This window comes from Scyliorhinus torazame, chromosome 2 (genome assembly GCF_047496885.1).
Source record: "Scyliorhinus torazame isolate Kashiwa2021f chromosome 2, sScyTor2.1, whole genome shotgun sequence".
NCBI lineage: Eukaryota > Metazoa > Chordata > Chondrichthyes > Carcharhiniformes > Scyliorhinidae > Scyliorhinus > Scyliorhinus torazame.
The window spans coordinates 335,793,346-335,817,977 of NC_092708.1; the positions used below are offsets into that span (position 1 = coordinate 335,793,346).

General features: G+C 40.3%; 1 protein-coding gene across 2 annotated transcripts in view; it reads right to left on the reverse strand.

Annotated features, from left to right (window-relative positions):
* Positions 1 to 1,079: 1,079 nt before the first annotated feature.
* The window catches only part of zfyve21 (zinc finger, FYVE domain containing 21), a 51,727-nt gene continuing 28,174 nt past the window's right edge, over positions 1,080 to 24,632 (reverse strand). Inside the window, exons 2-8 of one of the 2 annotated variants that reach the window (XM_072490028.1) lie at positions 19,650 to 19,700; positions 18,618 to 18,786; positions 15,264 to 15,339; positions 12,151 to 12,242; positions 11,581 to 11,634; positions 9,998 to 10,140; positions 1,080 to 2,404 (exon numbers count right to left, since the gene is read on the reverse strand). In XM_072490028.1, coding sequence (XP_072346129.1) covers positions 2,369 to 2,404; positions 9,998 to 10,140; positions 11,581 to 11,634; positions 12,151 to 12,242; positions 15,264 to 15,339; positions 18,618 to 18,786; positions 19,650 to 19,700 — 621 coding nt within the window. In that variant the 3' untranslated portion in view covers positions 1,080 to 2,368. The remainder of the gene's footprint in view (positions 2,405 to 9,997; positions 10,141 to 11,580; positions 11,635 to 12,150; positions 12,243 to 15,263; positions 15,340 to 18,617; positions 18,787 to 19,649; positions 19,701 to 24,632) is intronic. The other variant, XM_072490038.1, reaches the window with a different exon arrangement.

Genomic DNA, 24,632 nt, shown 5'->3' on the forward strand with positions numbered 1-24,632 from the left:
TTGTTTTGGAATGTGGGCATCACAAGGCCAGCATTAGCTACCCATCCCTAATTGCCCTTCGAGTTGCTGCTGGGCCATTTCATAGGGCAGTAAAGAGTGAACCACATTGCTGTAGGTTAGGAGTCAGTGAGGCCAGACCAGGATTAGTGAGGTTCTTACAATCATTAGAGGCTAGTTTTCAATTCCAGATTTATTAATTGAATTTAAATTGCACCATTTAAATCCCATGGTGGGATTTGAACCCATGACTCTAGAGCATAGCCTAAGCCTGTGGATTAATAGCTCACTGATATTACCACTAGGTCACTGCCCATGAAGTAATTTACATTTTATTGAATTGTATTTACTCCAATTTTTACTTTCCTATCCTTCTAGATGTGCAAAGGAATGACTGCCATTCTCAGATTAAGGGTACAATGTGGGTCCAAGAAGGGGAAAGAAAAAATAACCTGGTGTTTCAAACTTGAATTTTCTGAGAGTCATGTTTTAATTTTCTCCTTTGAAATCTCCAATGAAGAATTGCTGACATTTAAAAAACATTAATCAATCTCTTCCAGATGCCTGTGTTCCATTAGGAGTTTAGCCATCTACAAGGTGATGAGTCATTCAAATAGGATTGTTGAGAAAAGGTTCTCAAGGCACTAAAGAATGAACTGAAGCAGGCGGCATGATGGCACAGTGGTCAGCACTGCTGCATCGATCCCAGCCCGGGTCACTTGTCCGTATGGAGTTTGCACATTCTCCCCATACCTGTGTGGGCATCACGCCCACAACCCAAAGATGTGCAGGGTCAGTGGATTGGCTGCTAAGTTACCCCTTGGGAAAAAAAATTAAAATTAATGAACTGAAGGAAAGGGCTTTTTGCTATTCACTTTCAGACTTAATCTCTCCAATCCCATCAACCTTTGGTATCCCTCCAAATCAGGGGCTTTAGTTTGGTGTGAACCTAGATTTTTAAGAAAGTTAAAAAGAACAAAGGCCTCAGTCCATCCTGTAGCTATAAATCCCTCCAGGTTCTAAATGAAGATGTTTCTATTGCATTATTTATTATAATAGAAACCCATCTGGGACATCACATGTACAGAAGTTTATATTTTATTGAATATGGATACATTTCATACAAGGTGCTCAAATTACATTGATCTGAGATATCCATAAAACAGGAATACAGGAACTGACAATGCAATATTTCAATTAAGATCAATCTGCTACATAGCCAGAAGTTTCACACCCAGTTGGTCCAGGAAACGGAATGTGTAACATCTTGTACTCCCTTTCTCAAATCACATTGCTACTATTTTCTGAATTATTTCAATGCAAGAACAGAAAAGATCAGCATTACATTTTTGGAAAACTGATGCTAATTTAATTTCTCAGAGCTATCCAACATTATTACAGGCCATTTCCATCTTTACATTTATTGGCGATTCACTAAATTCAACGGGTTTCCTGTGTAAACAAATTTTATAATCCAGTTACACAGTAGTTTTATGAACATACAGTGGGCATAGCTGCTTTATATTTTTTGCACACTACATCCAATTATATTCATTGTGATTACCAAATATGTTAAGACGATCTACAATCATAAAAGTGGTCCCCTGCCCATCATCCTCTAGCACTAATAGAGTAGCAGTATGAGCACAGGAACAAACATGGTTATGCAAAGTATTTACTATGTACATGTAGTTATTTCCTTTGGTATACCAAAATGAAATTTCACTGAGGGAAAAGGCGAGCAACACTGAAGTTTTAATTGAAACCAAAGGTGATATTCATTCATACTGACTTGAGCACTTCCCATCAAGAAATTAAAATGTAAACATTTTCTTCCTCAGTCATTATAGGCAAAAATCACCTGCTGAATACAGAGCTGGAGTCTAAACTTCAAGATTAATGCAAATTGTACTTATTTCCCACTTTTCTCAATACAATTATAAATTTATATACTTCATATCGATAATGTAATAAAATAAAGCGATCTACATCAGAAGTGCATTCCGTAACAAAGGTGTTTTTATTTTAGCAGCCTTGCACTGCAGTTAGTGATAAAAATAGGAAGATTTAACAAAAATACTTAGCAAAGTTCAATTTAAATGTGAAAGGTTACATTTAAAACATTGTAAATTCTACATATTGCACTATACTTTGAGAATACTTCAATGTGCCAAAAATATTCCTGAAACATTTGTTGCATTCTAAGAAGTGTTTTCAGAAAATTAGTTTAATACAAAAAGTATTAAGAAAACCTCACTGTATATCAAAGCAGTGAGCAGAAAAAAACTGAGTAAAACTGGCTTAAAAAGTTGTTTCTTCCCATTTTTCTTCAGTTTGACATGGTCTTGATATTTTTCAGGAACTCAAATAGTTATTGGTCTTTTGATTCATATAGAAGCTTGGCAGCCTATGGATTTGGAATGGATGGTGGGGGTAGGAAATGAAAATGAGGGACAATAAACACATTAATTTTCAATCATTATACAGTGCGCATTGTCTGTTTTACTGTGGTCTGCAAGAAAACACAGCTCTGTTGTTAATGTTGTTCCATTTTTATTTTGGTACAAATGAGAGTACACAGCATCATGCATTCCCACATTGTTCCTTCCTTCCTTTGACATTTCTGTTTAAATCCATCCAAGACTGCTGAAATGAATGTTTCCATTCTGATGGCAGTAAAGAATCCCATGTGGAATGAGTTTGTACAGTTTACAATAACAGTCACAGGCTCACAGCACGTGTTCACAGTTGAGTACAAATTAGCACTCTCATTCAAAGTACAGGACAGACAATGGTTATGATGTAGTTTGGTGCAATACAAATGTTCTCCTGAGATTATAGTTCAACTTTATCCTTCGGCTACCCATGTATACCTAGATTTTAAGTACGTGGAAGATAGTTGGCATTTATATAGCACCTTTCATGACCTCAGGATATCCCAAAATATTTCATAGCATATTAAGTACTTTTGAAGTGTAGTTACTGTAATAATGTAGGAAACGTTGGGGGAGCTTCATATTTACAAATTGACTGCTGTGTGAAGAACAGATATTCAAAAGTGATACTATTTGCTGAAAAATATCTTTGCTCTCTTTTGAAATTGTGCTGTGGGATCTTTTATATCTTGCTAAACACTCACATGGGGCCATGGTTTAATGCCACATCTGAAAGAAGGTACCTTTGAGTGTAGCACTGCCTCGGTGGAACATCCACCTAGAATTTTGTGCTGAAGCCTCTAGAATGGGGCTTTGATCCACAAACGTGGATTCAACAGATTGCTAACAACAAGCCACAGCTAACACATTTGCCTGGGGCAGAAGATTTCTCAAGTACTTCCCCATCAATGAAATTCTTGTTAAAGTATCGACAGTGAAGAAGAAACAGTTTTCTGGTCCAGAAATAGCAACAAGATAAATGATGTTGAGAAATAGCACAAACAGATTACCTTGTGAGCTTGCTGTATGAAGATTAGCTGCCACATTTCCTGCATTGCAACATGTCAAAAGTACTTTGGGACGACTGGAGGTTTTGATTTGCATTTATAGCAAAAATAACATTTTGCACAAAAATCCACAAGTATATGCAGTTCTGAAGCTAGATCAAATATTCAACAGAAAGCTAGCATCTGCAAGGTTTTATATGTTCAATATGCAATGGAATCAGTTGCATTACAATACACTATCAACTGAAAGAATAATTTAAGGACTTAAAAAAAAAAAAATGCCCACATCTCAGTCCAACCTGAATGGGTGGAAAATATTGGTGATCTCCAGGCACCCCACCCCAGCTGTATGTAGACTACTTCCAGTATGGAAGAATAAAAATGGAAAATTATACATATCACATCCACCAGTTTATTAGACAAGGCAAACTCCAGTGTCCATCTCAATAAATGTCTCAAAACAATACATCAACCTTCTTTGGAGAAGTGGTTACGCCTCACCAGTTGCCCCGGTTTAAAATAAACAAAACTTCCCTTTCCCTGCTCAAATGTGGATCTTTCCATTGGGACAAACACACCAACCCAGTTGGGTTGCTTCACACTCACATTTTTCAATCATCGAAGCAGCAGCCATGACTCCATTGATTTCATTTTTGAGTCACAAGGTTCTAGGTTCAACTCCCACTCCAGGGCTTGAGTGCAAAAATCTCCAGTGAAGCACTGAAGGAGCACTGCACTATCTTTCGGGGGAGGTATTAATCTGGAGTCACATTTGCTTGCTTGGGTGAATAGAAAAGATTCCATGGCACTCATCGAAAGGAAAGGATATATTTGTCTCACTGTTACACCAGCAAAATTCTTATTTCCAAAGATTTTTTTTTTGAACCATGGTTAGTGCCTCCATGTTCTCTAGTGTCATCAAGATGCATACCATCAAAATTTGAAAACGTTTTCAAAATTTCAGTGCCATTCACATTTTTAGCATCTCGGCCAATTAATGAGCTGCCCTTTCACATTCATGCTCTCACTTACCTACTCTGTAAAACATAATATTTAAAATTGTCTCAGCCATTCTTTCATTCTCAAATATAGGATGGTAATATTTGAATGAAGTAATTGCACACTGGCTTTTTTGTACCATAGTTTCTACAGACATGTTACACCTGCCCAAAAATGTGTTTACTGTATTATGCCTAAATACCTTTTACTACACTTTTCCCCCACTTAGTACAGCAGTCAGAAATTATCTTGGTTCAGAAGATCAAGATGTAAAATCAGTTTGAGTGGAAACAGCAAGAGGAAAAAAACTAATTAGTGTGAGTAATCTATAAGCCTGCTATCTAGGCTAGGCAGTCTGGAGGACGGTTTCATAGACTGTACTCAACAGTTTCTTAGAAAAATACATGATGGAACTAACTAGGGTACAGGCTGTTTTAGGTCTGGTAACATGCAATGAGACAGGATAATCCCGTAAGGAAGAGTGATCGCAACACATACTCTACCCAAAGTATGTACTCTGGGTGGGGATTTCAATGTACATCACTAAGAGTGGCTCAGTGGCACAACTACAGACAGAGTCGTAAAAGTCCATAGTTGCTAGACTGGGTGTGCGGCAGGTGGTGAGGGAGCCAATAAGAGGGAAAAACCTCATCCTCGCCTGCTGTAATTAATTGCATTAATTGCTCTTTCCACCTGCCCTGCCACCTTCAATGATCTATGCACATCCAGGTCCCTATGCCCCAAGAAATTTACCTCTTATTTTATTTTGTCTCTCCAATGATGGAAAGAAGGTAATTGATGTAGCAGCTGAAAATAGCTGGGCCTTGGACATTACCCTGAAGAACTGAGATAATTGGCCTCCAACAATCAAGCATATTCCTTTGTACTAGGAATGTCTCTAAACAATGGACAGTTGTCCCCCGATTCCAATATATTTCAGTTTTTACAAAAACTCCTTGATGCCACACTCAGTCAAATGCGACCTTGATGTCAAGGGCAGTCACCCTCACCTCTGGAGTTCAGCTCTTTCATGTTTGAACCAAAGTTGTAATGAGGTCACAGCTGTATGGTCCTGGCAGAACCCAAACAGAGCATCAGTGAACAGGTTATTGCTAAGTAAATGCTGCTTGATTGCATTGTTGATGACTCCTTCCATCACTTTACTGATGATCAAGAGTAAACAGATGAGGCAGTAATTGGTCAGGTTGCATTTGTACTGCTTTGTATGTACAAGATGCACCAGGGCAATTTTCCAGACTGCTGGGTAGATGCTAGTGTTGTAACTGTACTGGAACAACTTGGCTAGGGGTGCAGCAGAGACTTGAAGCACAAGTCTTCCAGTACCATTCCCAGAATATTGTCATGGCCCACAGCTTTTGCAATATCCAGTGCCTTCAGCCCTTTCTTGATATCACGTGGTGAATTGAATTGGCTGAAGAATGCCATGTGATTCTGGGGACCTCGGAGGAGGCGGAGATGCATCACCCGCTTAGCACTTGATTATCATAGAATTTACAATGCAGGAGGCCATTCGGCCCATCGAGTCTGCACCGGCTCTTGGAAAGAGCACGCTACCCAAGGTCAACACCTCCACCCTATCCCCATAACCCAGTAACCCCACCCAACACGAAGGGCAATTTTGGACACTAAGGGCAATTTATCATGGCCAATCCACCTAACCTGCACATCTTTGGACTGTGGGAGGAAACCGGAGCACCCGGAGGAAACCCACGCACATACGGGGAGGATGTGCAGACTCCACACAGACAGTGACCCAGGCCGGAATCAAACCTGGGACCCTGGAGCTGTGAAGCAATTGTGCTATCCACAATGCTACCGTGCTGATTGATGTGAATGCTTCAGCCTTGTCTTTTGCACATGTACTGGGCTCCTCCATCATTGAGGATGGGGATATTTATGGAGCCCCCTCCTTGAGGAGTTGTTTGATTGTTCACCACTATTCACAGCTGAATGTGGCAGGGATGCAGAGCTTAGATCTGATCCATTGATTGTGGAGCTACTTATCACCATCACCTGCTGCTTATGCTGTTTGGTACACAAGTAGCCCAATGTTGTAATTTCACCAGGTTGACATATAATTTGTATGTTTGCCTGGTGCTGCTCCTGGCATGCCCTCCTGCACGCTTCATTGAACGAGGGTTGACCCCCTCGGCTTGATGGTAACCGTAGAATGGGGTACATGCCAGGGCATGAGGTTACACATTATGAATACATCCTGTTATTGTTGATGGCATAGAACACCTCATGGATGCCCAGTTTTCAGTTGCTGGATCTGTTCGAAATCTATCCCATTTAGTATGCTGGTAGCATAACACATGATAGAGGGCATCTTCAATGTGAAGATGGGACTTTGCCAGAAAACCTTGATGAAGGCACAGCTGGCTACAGTGACTGGTAAACAGATTTACAGACAAGGGGCGGGATTCTCCGTTGATTGAAGCCGGAATCAGGCAATGTGATTGGGTAGAGAATAGGTTCCGATGGCAAAATCACGGCAGGTGCCAATTTGACTCCAAATCGTAATTCTCACTGTCACCTCGAGCGGAGTCAATGCAGTCTGGAACATATGTACATTAAACACCATTTGCATATCATTAGCAGGTCTGACCCGATATTCTCCGGGGTCTCTGTGATTCTCCGATGGGCCAAGTTCCCGACAATGCGGTTCACTTGTGCTTTTAAAAATTGTGAAACCAGCACCATGGCTGCTGAGGTAGAGAGAGGGGGGTATGAAAGCATCCAACATCGCCATGGTTTGTTGACAATTGCGCCACTGGCCCGGGGGGGGGGGGGGGGGAGAGAGGTGGGCTGTGGAGTCGGAGTGGATGGGCACGGAACGCCATTGCCACAGCCGGAAAGGCAGCCATGCATGCCGCAGACAGCCCATAGTTAACTTGGGGCCACAGGTCGTATAGGTGTCATCCCAGGGAAACCCCCTCCCAAAGGTGCCCTCTGGCCCCAGCCAGCCCATCAGCAGGATGGGTGCAGTCCAGCACAACCAGTGCCACCTTGTTGGCTGGGATGAGTGTGTGTGGGGATTGTAATATGTATATGAGGATGCAGCTTGTCAGCCTCCTGAGTGTCAATCACGGACCCGCTGAATCTTGCACCATTTTTCATTAGAATTGATTGTGTTCCACATGTCGCCAGTGCTGGCCCCTCCACAGTCGCTGAATCAGTCCAGGTTCGGCATCAGTTTTGCTGTTGTGAAAATCCACGAATCCTGCCCTGGCGACAACACTTAGTCTCAGGAACGGAGAATCCAGCCCATGGCTTTTGACAAGCAGTGGCAGATATTTAAGTAAATATTTCATAATTGTCAAAGATATATTCAAATGAGAAAGAGTCTTATGAGATGGATTAATTAACTATCCAAGGCTAACTAGGGAAGTTAAGGATGGCAACAAATTAAAAGAAAAAGTATTCAATATTGTGAAGTTTAATGGTAGCCAGAAGATGGAACTATTTTAGAAACTAAGAAAGGATAAGTAGGAAAATTAAAAAGAGGGAGAAAAAGGAGTAAATATAAAAAAAGGTCAGGGAGCTTCTACAAGTATATAAAAAGTAAACATTAGTCCCTTAGAAACTGGAGAATTAATAAATGGTAAACGAGGAAACAGTGGAGACTTCAGACAGATATTTTGCATCTGTCTTCATGGCAAAAAGTCACAAACATCCCAACAGTAGTGTAAAATCAGTGGTCAAAAGGGATGGAGGAATTTAAAACAATCACCAGAGAAAAAGTAACATTTAAACTAATAGGATGAAAGGTTGGCAAGCCCCTGGTCCAATGGCTTGCATCCCCAGAATTCTGGTAGATTGGAAAGCCTTAAATGCAATACTCCTATTCAGGAAAGAAGCAATAGAAAGCAGGAAACGATATTCAAGTTGGTTTGACATTTGTCATTGGGAAAATGTTAGAATATATTAAGGAATGAGTCGCAGGGTATTTAGAAAATAATAAAAATCATGCTATGTTTGATTGTATGACAGGGAAATAGTGTTTGACAAATTTCTTGAATTCCTAAGCAGGGTAGATAAAAAAGGAACTGGAAGATGGGGTGTTGTTGGATTTCCAAAAGGCATTTGATAAGGTGCCACATAAAAGATTACTGCACAAGATGCTCATGGTGTCGGGGGTAATATGGATAGGGGATTGGCTAACAAACAGAAAATCAGGAGTCAGTGCTGGGGTCTTAACTATTCACAATCTATTTTAATGACCTGGATAAAGGAACCAAATGTATCGTAGCCAAATTTTTCAACAATACAAAGGTAGTTGGAAACGCAAGCTGTGAGGAGGCCAAGAATTTGCAGTACGATATGGATTGGTTAAACAAGTGAGCAAACATTTGGCAGATGAAGCATAATGTGGGATAATGTAAAATTGTCCACTTAGGGAAGAAGAAATAAAAAGTAAAATATTATTTAAATGGAGACAGACCGCAGAATGCTGCCGTACAGAGGGATCTCCAGGTCACGTCCATATACACAACACAAAAATGTTAGCATGCAGGAACAGCAAGTAAGTAGGAAGGTAAATGGATAATAAAATATGAAAACCTTACTCCGTACAGGGCATTGGTGACACCACACCATGTGCTCTGCACCACTTTAATCTCCTTATTTAAGGAGGTACTTACATTGGAAGCAGTTCAGAGAACTTTTACTAAGTTGAATTCTGGGATGAAGGGCTGACTTAAAGGGGAAAAATTGATCAAGTTGGGCCTTTATTCATTGGAGTTCAGATGAATGAGGGGGGAACCTTATTAAGATTTTGAGGGGCTTTAAGAGGATAGATGTTGAGAGAAAGTGCGGTCTTGCACGGGACTTTCAAACTAGGAGGCACAGTTTCAGAATAAGGGGTTGCTCATTGACGATGAAGGTGAGGAAGAAATTTTGCTCTCGGGGGGTCGGGGATCTTTGGAATTCTCTATCCCAGAGAACAGTGGAGGCTGGGTCATTAAATATATTCAAGCCCGAGTTTGACAGATTTTTGATCTACAAGGGTTATGGGGGGGGGGGGAAAGAGGAGCTACAATCGGATCAACCATGATCTTATTGGATGGCAGACACAATAGACCAAATGGTTTCTTTCTGTGCCATAAACCTTCTATAGGCCATAGGGGCCAACTAGCCTAATTATGCTCCGCTATTATTTGGCCTCGATCGGCTTCCTTTCTACTGAAATAGGCTATTTTCCAGTACAAGAACTTTAGTTTTGCTGCTCTTATTTATTTTCAGTACAAACTTAATTAGGTTATGGTCATTCTTTTTCACTTCCTGAGCATGCACCCCAAGAATTAAGATAGCAGTTCTGGATATATTCAAACAATCCCATCTCAAAGACAGTCATGTGCCTGTGTCTCTTGATTTTAGCATTTGTGTAAGCTTATTTTACATTCAAATAGACTGTATTTAAAGTTACATTTTAATTTGCTATAGTGAAGAACAACTTTTCAGATTGAAGGAAGATTCTCCAGCAGATTCTAAAAAGTACTTTGATGACAAACTCTTTACAGATCTGTTAGACATTACCTTATGCATGGCTGCCAACCAGCCAACAGACACTTTCTTGTTGCTGTTAAAATCGTCAGACGCACTTAACTTCAGCTGCCTTGGTTCCTGGGAGGCCAAGGTTTTGTACTGGATCAGCATTCCTGTGGCACGTGTATTACCTCCTGAAATTGTACAGATAAAACAAACACCATTAAAATTTGGTTAACGGCAAACTATACTTTTTTGCATCATTTCGCCTAGCAATTTTCCCCAAATACTCACTTTCACAAGATAACATAACTTTCCTGAAGATTCCCTTTCAGCTAAATAGTACTTCTAATTCCATGAATAACTGCTTTACGTATTTTGACTTTTATTTTCCCTAGAAACACAATATTAGGTTAAAAAAAAGAAATAGAAATAACAGATGGGAAAGCCAGTAGACCCGCTTCCTGTGATCCAATTTCTGTTTGGTATGGGTGGCTGAGAGAGCCAAAATAAGTGTGAGCAGTCCAATGATTTTGGAAGAAATCATTTTCAATGAATCAGCCATAATTCAGAACAAAATATGATTAGCGTACCGAATAGATGTTACATACAATACGGATCATTTGTTCAGTTTAATGGAGGTATCTGGTATCTGAATAACTATGTACAACTGAATTTATTGGATAGACAGACCACATAAACGTACACAAGGAGGAGCACACTCTTTTTGTCATCTCAGTAAAACATTTTTTAAACCAATTTTTCCATCAATACTGGAATAGATCTTTCCCAGATAAAGGACTACACATGTGTAAAAACAATGGGCAACCTTTTAATATCGTTCCAAGTGGACACTCTGGTTTAAATGTGGAGAGTGAGTTCAATGGGGTTTTTGACTGAAGGTTGTCAGAAATGTTTCCACCATTTTCTCACCCAGTATTCACTCTATTCGTAGCAATCAATCAGCAATGGGAACCGTATGTGTTCCCTCACTCCTTCCCAATCCGATTATGAAGGTAACGGTCACCTTCACTGGAAAGTGGCTAACTCAGCACAAAGCAAAGGTGGAAACTGGGACTTTTATGGTCCATGCAACTCAGCACATCACATTGCACATATACCCACTGAACTACATCTCAACCTACAAAAAGCATACTATCCTAAGATCATTTGAAAATGCTTTCCAGTTATGCAAATCATAATTGGTTCCACTATTAGAACAGTTTCAAATAGCCTAAAATAACTGCAAAGCCATCAGTCTTTGGCAACACTATATACAAAAGGGATGATGGACTAAATGGAAACAGAGTAAGTAAAGCACAGATGATATATTTGAAAGTAGAATGCTGTCATTTCAGACGGTTAGCAAATAACACATGCAATCTAAAGCAAACAAAGAAAGGAAAACACACTGAAGGATTTTGAGGAGTTTGCCTTGCAATTTACAAATGCATCAAAATCAGCACTAACGACAACTCAATTCAACATAAACTTAACTCCCGTGCTCACAAAAAAAGCATAATTCAGCAAGGCATCCAATATACAGTAAATGACAAGCCAAGCTCCTAAGGGCCATATGTAAGGAGATTGGCACATGATGAACTGTTGGCAAAGATGACAATCATTCTTCTAACCTTCTGTAATGTACGGGTTCTCCAGTAGGCTGGTGTAAGTGTGAATATCTTTCTCTGTACCAAGACGATAGGCAGCAGCAGGCATTGAAAAGAAGGATTAGTTTCAGGCCATTCTATCAGGAAAAATATGAGCTCCACCATCTAATTCAATACACAAATACCACTAACTACATTATAATATTTCTGTAAAAGTAGCTAACCAAATTTAATTGAAAACAAAAATCCAATCTCAGTGCATACTTCAATTGGGAAGATTACTCCAGGCTATTGATTCCCAATGTTGCCCACAATTGAGTAATAGAAACAACTTTTCTTCCTAGGAGGTATTTCAACTTGTCCAGACAAAAACAAACACTTATCTATCCAGCCGATGCTGGGACTTAAACCCATGGCAACTCCTTTGGAATACTCTGCCATTTACTGTACATGGTCCACTCTGGCACTAATTTTTATGACCCAATAATCTTAAGGCAGTATTTCTTCTACTATTAATTTTTTTTTTTTTTTTTTTTATACAGTTACTGCTGACATCAGTTACTTGTACAACCAGCATCTACTTAACAAATTTACCTCCAGGAGTAAAACCTTCAGTTAGCACTTGAACACTTATAATTCTGGGAACCTCAATTTCAAAGTGATCTTCTCCATCCAGGTACAGATACCTAGCAAAAATTTTAAAGTTATTATTTCAGGAGAAATGTTTCAAAGTAATAACGTTTGAATACTCCACGAATACTCCAGTTATACATTTTTCTCAGTTTTTTTGTTTTGTCTTAAATAGAGATTTTACCCACAAGCCCTTCACCATTTCTGTATCACTGACTGTTACTGGCACCACCAATCCTCAACACTTCACTGAAGTGGCTATACTTCACACATGAAACGATGTGTCATGAGATTTCAATTATTCCACCATGTGAAACATCTTGTCTAATTACAATGTAGTCCTCACAACCCTACATGGTGATTTTGCAGCGGGAGCAAGCAGCCAGGCCAATTTTGCTCTTCCCCACTTTAAAAAAGGCACTGATGCCTACTGCAGCAGCCTTACCACACTCCAGCCGAGATCAACTAACTCAGCACAGATCAGAGATTAAACCTGGCAGCTTCCTCATTGTGAAAATTTGTCAATTAGTGGTTAGGGCTCATCAAGACAATGGGAAGATGAAAAAACTAATTCTGTTTGATATTTCAGAACAAGGAAAATCTTTGTTAAAGAAAAAGTCTGGACAAAGCTACTGTGCACATATTACAAGGCTCATCTAATTAAGCTTCTATTATCCAACATTAAAAATAGGGAGAATGAAAAAAACATCCAGCAACTGGAACTGCGATCATCAGTGCATATTTCTTCTATTTTAACAATTCAAAGCAAACATCATTTGAAGAAAAAAGAAATGCACAGGCTCAAATTGTTTTTATTTTGAATTTAAAATGTTCCAGTAATGTAGTTATTACTAAATATTAATACACATTACTTGTAGTAAGTCACCAAAACATAATTTTGGTTTACTTGTAAACAACCACGGTATGCTTTATATAGCCTTTACTTGCCAGGAAAAAGGTCTGTGTTTCCATTTGAATCAGTAAATTCACATGTGTTTTTATGGATTGCTATGTTGTACTTGTGTAGGAAATGTTCTTAATCTGATTATCTGTTGTTGGGAGCAGCTAATTCATCCTCTAGAATATGCTAACAACCTTCTTAGTGCCCAATCCACAAGCTGGGTGCTTCAGGAAACACATTGCTTAGCTCCAGTCTGTAGCACTTTGAAGGAACAAACATTTTATTTTCCCATAATAGACTCTTTTAAGTATGTGCTGTGCATCTTGAATTAGAAACATTTGCACAAATGACTGCCAAATGAGGTTAAATTTCATGGAATTGGTAGATAAGGAACTGGTTGCACTCTTATAGACAGAAGGTAACTATTAATGTAGAAAATCTCCTTTGGGACCAGTTCCTGGTGGAATCCTGCAGGGATCGATGTTAGGACTTTACCCTTCACCATCTGCAATTATCTGGCTTAAGCGTCAGGGGAACTGTCTGCAACTTTGCAAGAGATAAAAGATGTGTGTGGGTTAATTGAAATGGGGGGGGGGGGGGGGGGGAGAGAGAGAGAAAGAGAGAAAAAAAGAGGAACATCGAGATCTTGATGTGATGGCGAAATAAAGCCGTTATTTGATATCAGTGGAAGTTGCTAAATTGCGAAAACATTTGTTAGCTTTGCAAATTAATAAAAGAGAAATTGCTTAAAATGTGAAGCAACAAAACCAAGGCTAATATCGTGTAGTACAACCTATTTGTCTAACTTTTGCTCATCTTACCATAAATGTGAATTTAGTGCATTGCTTAATTTTTTTTTTCGAATTAAGGGGCAATTTAGCTTGGCCAATCCACCTACCCTGCACATCTTTGGGTTGTGGGGTTGAGACCCACCCAGACATGGGGAGAATGTGCAAACTCCACATGGACAGGGGCCAGGATCCAACCCGGATCCTCGGAGTTCTGAGGCAGCAGTGCTAACTACTGCTCCACCGTGCCGCTCTCATTTGCTTAAAAATGAAATAAAAATGCTCTCAGATTTTTAAAAATGGATGTGCTGCAAATAAATGTGATTTAAAAAAAAAAAAAAATGATAACATCATCAACCTTCATACCTCTCCTCCCAGATAGTTTGCGGAACAGGAACTGCACAGAGTTGAACTCTTTTTAAGGGAATTTGCAGTTCTGCTACATCTTTATTTAACCTTCATTTTTTGGGTGGCATGCTGGCACAGTGGTTAGCACTGCTGCATCACAACTCCAGGGTCTCGGTTCAATTCCAGCCTCGAGTGATTGTCTATGTGAAATTTGCACGTTCTCCCATGTCTGCGTGGGTTTCCTCCAGGTGCTCTGGTTTCATTCCAAAGATGTGCAGGTTAGGTGGATTGGCCACACTAAATTGCTCCTTAGTGTCCAAAAGGTTTGAGGGTTACGGGGATAGGATGGAGGCGTGGGATTAAGTAGGGTGCTCTTTCCAAGGGCCGGTGCAGACTCGATGGGCCGAATGGCCTCCTCCTGCACTGTAAATTCTATGAACCTATTCTGCAGCCACTATTTCAGAGAAGAAACAATTTTTTACATCAGGCAATTCTTCACAGATGAAACGGTCATCATTCAGCAAAACCAAAAGGGTAAACTTGATGCCATCCAAAGCCCTGTAGTTTCGATCCAAGCCCCGCCCCAAATCTCTAATTCCACCGGTCCAAACAACCCTCGAGATATTTGTACTTTCCAGATTCTGGCTACTTGCGAATCCATGGTTTTCATCGCTCCATAATTGGTGGCTGCGCCTTCAAATGCCCAACTCTGGAATTCCTTCCCAAAATCTTCCTCCCTTTAAGGCATTCCTTAAAACATATGTGGTCAATCAAATTTTGTGTGTTTCTGACCCAATATCTGCTCATGTGGTTCAGTGTTGTACTTTATTTTATAATGCACATGTGAAGAACTGTGGAACATTTTACTGCCTCACTCTCTCCCCATTCTTTACTATAATGAGTTTTATCAGCTTGCTTTAAGTATTGTCTCCTGAACTTCCAAAAGCGCTGTAAATTTTTTAAAAATGCATGAACTGTGTAAACCATATTCACACAAGACATTCTAATACCAAAACATTCAAAATAAAAATTGTACCTACCTGTGGTTGTTTGACAGTCGACAACTCATTGTTTCACCTTTCTCCAAGGAACCCGAAGTTACAAGGAATGTAGCCCCTTGGCAACAAACAGTTAAAATGTGAATGGAAACATTAGAGGTGAAAAAAAGTTCAAATACTTGGACAACAGTTTGAGCAAGAATAAAAGGGGAAAAAATACAATTAATGCAACTAGACTTCACAAACTGTCATCTGTTACCTGCATCTGTCCAACATTAAACATATATCTGCCTAGATTTTGTGGTTAAAAATAATAGAGCAGAATGTTAAAGAGAAAGATGGTCTGCACTCTGGGCGGTATGTAGTTAAACATGAAAATCTGCAAGTTGCAATTAACGAAGCCTCAGTCCTCCTAATGCTACACTGCACTGGCATCTTACTCAGTGACTCAGCATTGCAATACATGGAACAGCGGAAAGTTATGGTACTTACCTAAACTCTCCAGAAAAAAATTATAAGTTGTTCATTCAAATCTAATAATGCCTTAATCACTTCCAAACATCCTCTCTGGTACTGAAAATTAAGTGTGCACAACACAAAGGACAAAAAAAACCCACAGCATGCATCATCAGGCCACAGCACGGTTCTCCAAGAGTAGGTCGTCATTTACCATTATGGTGCTCAGGTATTTCTAGATCAATTTAACTCCCCATGAAATTATCAGCCTCATCATCTCAATATTTCAGATTTTCATTACGCTAAAAAAAAAAATTAGGTTTTTCACAAAGGGGTTGACAAAGGGTCACGCGGACTCAAAACATTAGCTCTTTTCTCTCCTACAGGTGCTGCCAGACCTGCTGAGGTTTTCCAGCATTTTCTCTTTGGTTTCAGATTCCAGCATCTGCCGTAATTTGCTTTTATTTAATTAGGTTTTTCATCTCACTTTGTTTTCCTCTCTCTGAATTCCATCTTTCTTCCCCTTCTCTGTTTTGTTTTCTGTACATGATGCGGCTTTGAGTTAAATATTCCAGAGCAATGTATTTCAATAAGTATTCTTCAATCTGATTTGTTAAGGAGATACATGGTTGTTTGTACTGTTCGCAAGTCCCATATCCCTTGTAGGGTATGCTGCATTGAAAAAGGTTTCTCATTACTGCAAGTCTAGTACAAAATTCTAAATAAAGTCTAGATGTGTGTGATGAATAGCATGTGATGGCCTTTAGTTGCTGGCTACAAAATGGGTGCAACTACACCTCAATTTGTTTGACTTAAAAGACAGATTTAAATTGCGAATTATTAGTAAATATCTAAAACCTATTTTTTATTTAATTATATAAAACTAATACCAGCATCCCCAATAACTTCAACCAGTGAGTAGTTAAGCCCCAAATTGTGTCTATGCGCGTGAGGTGAACTCAACTGGAGCAGCAACTAATGGTCTTGGGACTCTTGGGTTAAGTAAAATGATAATAAGCTCCTTTTATCTCTTGAGAAACCCTTTGCTGGAAGTGTGCATGTTCGGTTGTCAGCAAGGGCTGGGCCAGGCATTTCTATCTTGGATCTCAATAATCGTAGATATTCACTGTCACACATGAATAGCAACTACCTGACAAATGAAGGTATTATGTTTGAGCCTCGAACATGATTGCCAGAAATGTCAGATTGACCTATATTTCAAATTATTTTAACTTGCGTTTTTTAGCAAGTCGATTCATTACTGTACCTTAATTCATATCACAACAGGATTTTAACAGATGTCACAATCATGGAGTTATATTTATCTAAAACATTTTAATTGAGATATAGGTCATAAACCAGTGATGGGCAACGGAGGCTAGTATTGACCACATGAGCGGCCGCTCATCTCAGTGGGCCGCAAAATTGAAATCAGGCTTGTTCACTAACCATGAATAAGATTAAATATGTTTAACACATGCTGAATATTTCACAACGAGTTATAGAAAATGCTTAGAAAAATTTGGCCCTCGAGCCTGCTCTTACCATTCATTGGTCACCACTGATCCTCTATTTCAACAACATCCTCTAGTGCTCTCCCCATAGCCCTCAACACCTTTAGATTCCAGAAATCTATTTATTTCCTTCTTAAATAGATTCAGTGACTCGGCCTCCAGTCTTCGTTGGTAGAGAATTCCACAGGATCACCACCCTCTTGAGTGAAGATGTTTCTCCTCATCTCAGTCCTAAATGGCCTACCCTATATCCTGAAACTGTGACCCTTTGTTCTAGACTCCCCCAGCCAGAGGAAGCAATATTCTTGCATCCACTCTGTCCAGCCCGGTCAGATGTTATCCATTTCAATTAGATCTCATCTCATTCTTCTAAATTCCTGTAAATACAGACCCAGTCAACCCAATCTCTCCTCGTACTACAATCCTGCCATCTCAGGAATCTGGTGAACATCCGCTGCACTCCCTCTTCGGCAAGTATATCCCGTCTTAGATAAGGAGACCAAAACTGCACACAATACTCCAGCTGTGGTCTCACCAAGCCCCTGTAAGACATCCTTACTCCTGTACTTGATTCTTTTGTAATGAAGGCCAACATTCCTTGTGTCCCACAAACTGCTTGCTGTTACTGCATGCTTCTTCCAGTGACTTTGTACGTCAACATTTCCCAATCTATCACCAGTTAAACAATACACTGCCATTCTGTTTCTCCGTTCGAAATGGATAACCTCACATTTATCCAAGTTATGCTGCATCTGCCATATATTTGCCCACTCACTCAATTTATACAAATCATCTTAGTTCTACTAATACATGAATGGTTCTGTCAACTTCAAATGGTAAAAACAAAATTAATATTTACACTTATCTTACTGAAAGTACAAAAAGTGCAACCTCATCTCCACCAGTGTCGTAACCAAGCTAGTCTCCTGAAATAGGGCAACTCTGCTAACTGTACTTGCATATCTGGAATTTGTAGGGTGTGCTAATTGGAAGGTAATAGCAGCACACTGATTGGATTCTGAGGGAGAGTATGGTTCTCATTGTGACCAGTAGAATCTGGCAACCCTGCACGTGGGCAATGGGTAAGAAAGTCTTATGCTCAGAACCCTGATGGGCCGCAGATTGCCCACCACTGTTATAAACACCTTTTAAACATGTTTGGAGGCAGCGGTTAGCACTGCTGCCTCACAACACCAAGGTCCCAGGTTCAATCCCGGTCCTGGGTTATTTCAGTGTGGAGTTTGTAAATTCTCCCCATGTTTTCTTGAGTTTCGCCCCCCCACAACCCAAAAATGTGCAGGCTAGGTGGATTGGCCACACTAAATTGCTCCTTAATTGAAAAATGAATTGGGTACTCTAAATTTTTAATAAAAAGTAAACATGTTTGGAGACAAGTAATGGAGATAACAAGTAACGCAGGGCTTACCATTTATGAGCACCTTAATCTGTTTGTCAAAGAACTCATATTCCTTCTGAGAGACCAGAGCACATTCTGCACATTGTCGCACTGGATCTATGAAGTACATTCGTGGAAGAGGTACTTTTTTACTGCAACATTTGTCACAGAAGCATTTTCCACATCTCCTGCAGTGATGCTACAATTTCAGAATAGTTGAGTATTTTTGGGAGAAAAAAGGCAAAATCAAAAATTGTACTAGAATTCATACAACAGCATTAAACAAATTCACAAAAAACGGAAAATTTAAACTAGAAATGTATTCAAACAATATCTAGCTTCTTGACGATGTCTCTTTTAAAGATATGGGGAGATAACAGAGCAATTCAAACAGTACAATTATCAGCAGGAAACAGAAATTATTTTGTAGCATCATTCAATACATTATTAAAATTGTAGCAGGTTGCTTTAATCAAAAGATATTTCAATGTAGTAAGAGACAATGAATCTATTCAAAAACAGAAATCATTAAGTGCAAATTAAAAATGTTATATTTCCTCTTCCTGGTTAGTTTCTGTTTCGTTCATCTGGTCTATATGCATGGGCAGACCATCCTGATAACATTTGAACACCAGCTACAAATGGGTACAGTCCAGGCCTAACAACCTCTTCAATTTATGTTCCCTCTGGCAAACTGCCATAATGGTTTCTTTTGTTTAGTGGGTTGCTCATTGACGACAAAAAGGATCTTAAACCGAGAAATTGCACACTAGTGATTTACAGACGCAGGTCTCGAGAACCATTTCTCCATAAGGTGAAAAAGATCAGCAAGCAGCTCTCACTGTGAATCCAAGGTCTATTTCATAACAGTTGATTCAATGCTTCTGGTTAAAGATACTAAAATGATTTCAAATTTACTGCATTCCTTGGTTGTGCATTAATTTCCCTTCAGTGTGTAAAAGAATCAGAATTTTTATGTTGAACCTTTAATAGAATTAAATCAAGATAAATAAATGTATTCAATTTAACAAATGTAAAGAAATGTAGAATACTGTATCTTACCTTTCTGGTGAGAAAGTCAAATTTTGCTTCGCACTGCATACACCTGGGACACTAGGAGAAGAAATACAGTTGCTATGAGAAATAATCGTAATGTCAGAAGTTAACGAGTATTTATATTCCTGAATGAAGCTTTAGTAAAATTTACATTGTACACACATGACAAATTCATTAGCAAATGCCTTCTTCTAGGAGTAATCTGAATTGATAAACTGGCAAATTTCCTTTTGTGTTGCCCACTGTAAGATAAAGGATACAATATTTTCTAACAGGAATATTTTGCACCAAATAATATAATAGACAATGTTTTGTTGGAGCGGGGTATCTTGCAGCTTGCCAGTTAGTCTTGGGAAAGCATGTTAATGTGAAATTTTTTGGCTTGAAGTCCAAATTGGTAATGATGCAGCAAGGACAACAGGGTATCTAGGATCTTGGTAAACACCAATATAGAAAGAATGGAGGAGGAAGGTGAATTTAATGTCAATCAGGCAAGATTTTCAGTTAATTTGACATTAAAATTTTCAACAATTCAGAACTTGAATCAATGAGATTCCATAGCTCTAACTGTTCATAAAAGCAAATTACTGTGGATGCTGGAATCTGAAACAAAAACAGAAAATACTGGACAATCTCAGCAGGTCTGACAACAACTGGGGAGAGAGAACGGAGTTAATGTTGAGAGTTTGGATGACATTTTGTCAAACTGTTGATATTTTTGGGCATGAAAGGTTGATTGGCGGTCATTAATCATTTTTGGGTTGCTGAAGGTACACATTCTATTAATTGCTGCACTTTCTGTGCGAGTTTACTGGGCAAATGCAGAAACTTCACGAAAGTCACGGGTGGTTATAGCTGAGGAGCCATTTTCATGAAGCTAATGAGCTGGCAACGCAAACTGTCCACCAACTTGTCATGATTCATAGTTCACAGGGTCTCTTTCTTGGGGCAAGTTACAGAACAATTAGGCAGCTGAATAATTAGCACTGCTGTTTCATGGCATCGAGGATCCGGGTTACTGTTCGTGTGGAGTTTGCACATTCTCCCAGTGTCTGCTTGGGTCTCACCCACACAACCCAAAGATGTGCAGTTTAGGTGGATCGACCACGCTAAATTGCACTTAACTGGATTTGTTTTTTTAAATTGCTGAACAATTTACACATTCAGGCTGTCATTAATATGTCATTTTTCCAAACACATTCTGGGCCACAGTATTATTTTGCTGCTGAGGATATGCTCCCCATGCTCCCCAATAAGCCTAAAGGTCTACCTACTGTCAAGTAGACAGGGGGAAATTAATTAAACTGCTAACCGCCACTCAGACTAGAAATTAGAACCTTGGCATTGTTTGCGAGGCAGCTAATTAGGAATTGTGGCTCCAGTAGGTTCTCTTTCAGGTGTCTGCATGTGGTACAAAATGTTTATTTTTATATGCAGAACACAATATGTTTTCTAAGATTCATTATGGTACTGACTTCATTAAAACTATCAAAGGAGTTAAAAACTAATATCACGTACAGCAAAGCTTAGCTTACTTTCGTCTTGACCGGATCTGGGGTACATTATGCAATTCAAAAGCAAATATTGGGAACTGGCTCTAATTATGCTTATTTGACAGCAGCTTGGGTGAGCTGGACGAGAAGTATGGGCTCCCCCCGGGGAACACCTTCAGGTACTTACAGGTAAGGGCGTTTGCCAGGCGGCAGGTGGTGGAATTCCCACGGCTACTGCCACACACAGTACAGGACAGGGTGCTCTCGGGGGGGTGGGTGGGAAAGATCTCGGAAACTTACCAGGTGATGCAGGAGGAGGAGGAGGCCTCGGTGGTGGAGTTGAAAGGTAAGTGGGAGGAGGAGTTGGGAGAGGAGATCGAAGAGGGGACGTGGGCAGATGCCCTATGAACTCTTCCTCTTCGTGCGCGAGGCTCAGCCTCATACAGTTTAAGGTGCTGCACAGGGCACACATGACCGGGACAACGATGAGCAGGTTCTTTGGGGGGTGAGGACAGTGTGTTAGGTGCTCAGGGAGCCCAGCAAATCACACCCATATGTTCTGGGCATGCCCAGCACTGGAGGAATTTTGGAAGGGCGTAGCAAGGACGGTGTCGAGGGTGGTAGGATCCATGGTCAAACCGGGCTGGGGGCTTGCAATATTTGGGGTGGCAGAGGAGCCGGGAGTGCAGGAGGCGAAAGAGGCTGGAATTCTGGCCTTTGCGTCCCTGGTAGCCCGGCGAATGATTCTCCTTCAGTGGAAAGATACGAGGCCCCCAAGCGTGGAATCCTGGATCAGCGATATGGCAGGGTTCATTAAATTGGAGGGGGTGAAATTCGCCTTGAGAGGGTCGGTACAAGGGTTCTTTAGGTGGTGGCAACCGTTCTTAGACTTCCTGGCAGAACGATAGACATTGGTTTGGGGGGTTGCTTTATGTACGGGGGGGGGGGGGGGGTTTGGGGGTTCGCTTTTTTAGATTGTGTTTTGTACTTAACCCTGTTGGGTTCTTTTTTCTTTCTCATTTTGTTATTGATATTTTATGAAAACCTTTAATAAAAAATATATATTTTTTTTTAAAAAAGAGTTCTCCTCAAATTCTGGGTTGGAGTCCCATAAGAGGTTAGAGTCCTCTTCAAATTCTAAAGGTGCTTGGCTGTTGATGATCCTTCTGGTTGCTTGATACCTTCGCGATAAAAGGTTGCCCTTAAAACAAGTGATTGTCTCAACCAGTGTCTCGACTTGTTTGACACTCCGGGTTGACTATTGGCTACAGCGGAGAACGGATAACTCAGTCTAAATTATAGTACTTCTCACCAGGTGCGGATGACACCTTAAACTCCACAATAACCAGGGTTTCACCGTTGCGTACCCTGTCGGAACACTCGAACAATTTCTTAAATCTGTTAGTTCTGTCTTTAATTCTCTGAGTCTGTCTGTCTGTTGTTCTGTCTTTGATTCCCTGAGTCTGTCAGTCAGTTTTAATCAGTCCTCTCTCTCTCTTTTCATGTTTCATTTCCAGACTTTGACCTTCTAAAGGTCACTTTCGAACAATTGCCTCAGCCTCCTGATTGTGTAACGGGGCAGGATAAACCCGTTTAAATTCTTGATTGAATAGGCGATTTAGGATCGCTACCAAAATTAAATAGGTAACCACAAGGATCATCCGAGGATAGGAGATAATGGGTAATACTCTGGATAGCACCTCTGATAGTGGAAGCACGCTTCAGACTCTTTGTGAACAGTATCCGGAACATTCTCAGCAGCTGCGGCAGTTATCGGGAGAATTGCATAAGAAATTGGGAAAGGGGAAATGGCCCCTGGGAGGATCAAAAGATTTGCCTACGGTTATAGAGGCACAGCAGATTATTTGGCAACATAACCGTAGCTCCACGGCTAAGAAATTGATTGAGTTATGGCGGGAGTACTGCAAAAAAATTAAAATATACATCTTTATTGGCCAGTTGGCAGGCTAACGCTTTAAAATTGGGTATTGAATTAACAGAAGGGGAATTGTTAAGACTGCGGAGGTTTTGAAAAAGGAATGTGCCCACCATAGAAAAAGACCCAAGTCTGTAAAACCCCCCATTTCTAAATCAGGACCGTACGGTCAAATGGCCGGCCTTGCCTTGACCGAGGGAGACGATGAGGATGACCCTGAAAATTGGCAATATAGGGGACGACCGACCGTTACACCGCCACTACGACCGCCTCTACCTTACATTACCAGGGTTCTGATTGTAGTTTAAACTGTTCTAAAACAAATGATGTTTCAGACAAAAAACTCTTTGTTCCTCTGGTGTGACCACGTTAGAAATTACATTAAAGATGTGTACATTCAAGCCCTTTATCCATCGCTCCCACCACCACCTCCACCGTCGCAAGGAGGTCCGGCGACTCGCACTCGTTCTAAAACCCATGCTAATCAATTCCCACATATGAATCAAGAGTTAGTCCTGGGAAAAGAGGGGGCACCAGAGGTGGATTTCCCTGATTACCCAGGCGATTATCAGCCGCAGTGTCAGTTCCCCGTCCAGCAAGTTCCCAATATAGCATACAACCCTGCCAACCCCCGGGGCCCAACAACCAGGCATTTCAAAATAATTATTATAATGAATAAATTAATCAAATTTGATACTACTGATTCAGTATTAATGAATTATACAATATGTTAATAATACAGTCAAACAGTTGATTGATCAGTAACATTTCAATAATAGTATTTCAGCTCAAATTCATCGATTGGGGGGTACAGTTAGTTTGAATCATTCTAGGGAATGGCTAGGGAAATTGTAAACGCACTAGTGATAATTTATCAAAATTCACTAGACTCTGGGGTGGTCCCAGAGGATTGGAAAGTAGCAAACGTGACACCACTGTTTAAAAAAGGTCGGCAGAAAGCGGGTAATTATAGGCTGGTGAGCTTAACTTCGGTTGTAGGGAAAATGCTGGAATCTATCATTAAGGAGGAAATAGCGGGGCACCTGGAGGGAAATTGTCCCATTGGGCAGACGCAGCATGGGTTCATAAAGGATAGGTCGTGTCTGACTAATTTGGTAGAATTTTTTGAGGACGTTACCAGTGCAGTAGATAACGGGGAGCCAATGGATGTGGTATATCTGGATTTCCAGAAAGCTTTTGACAAGGTGCCACACAAAAGGTTGCTGCATAAACTAAAGATGAATGGCATTGAGGGTAAAGTGGTAGCATGGGTAGAGGATTGGTTAACTAACAGAAAGCAGAGAGTGGGGATAAATGGGTGTTTCTCTGGTTGGCAACCTGTAACTCGTGGGGTCCCTCAAGGATCAGTGTTGGGCCCGCAGTTGTTCACAATTTACATAGATGATTTGGAGTTGGGGACCAAGTGATTTGGAGTTGGGGACCAAGTGCAATGTGGCAAAGTTTGCAGACGACACTAAGATGAATGGTAAAGCAAAAAGTGCAGAGGATACCGGAAGTCTGCAGAAGGATTTGGATAGGTTAGGTGAATGGGCTAGGGTC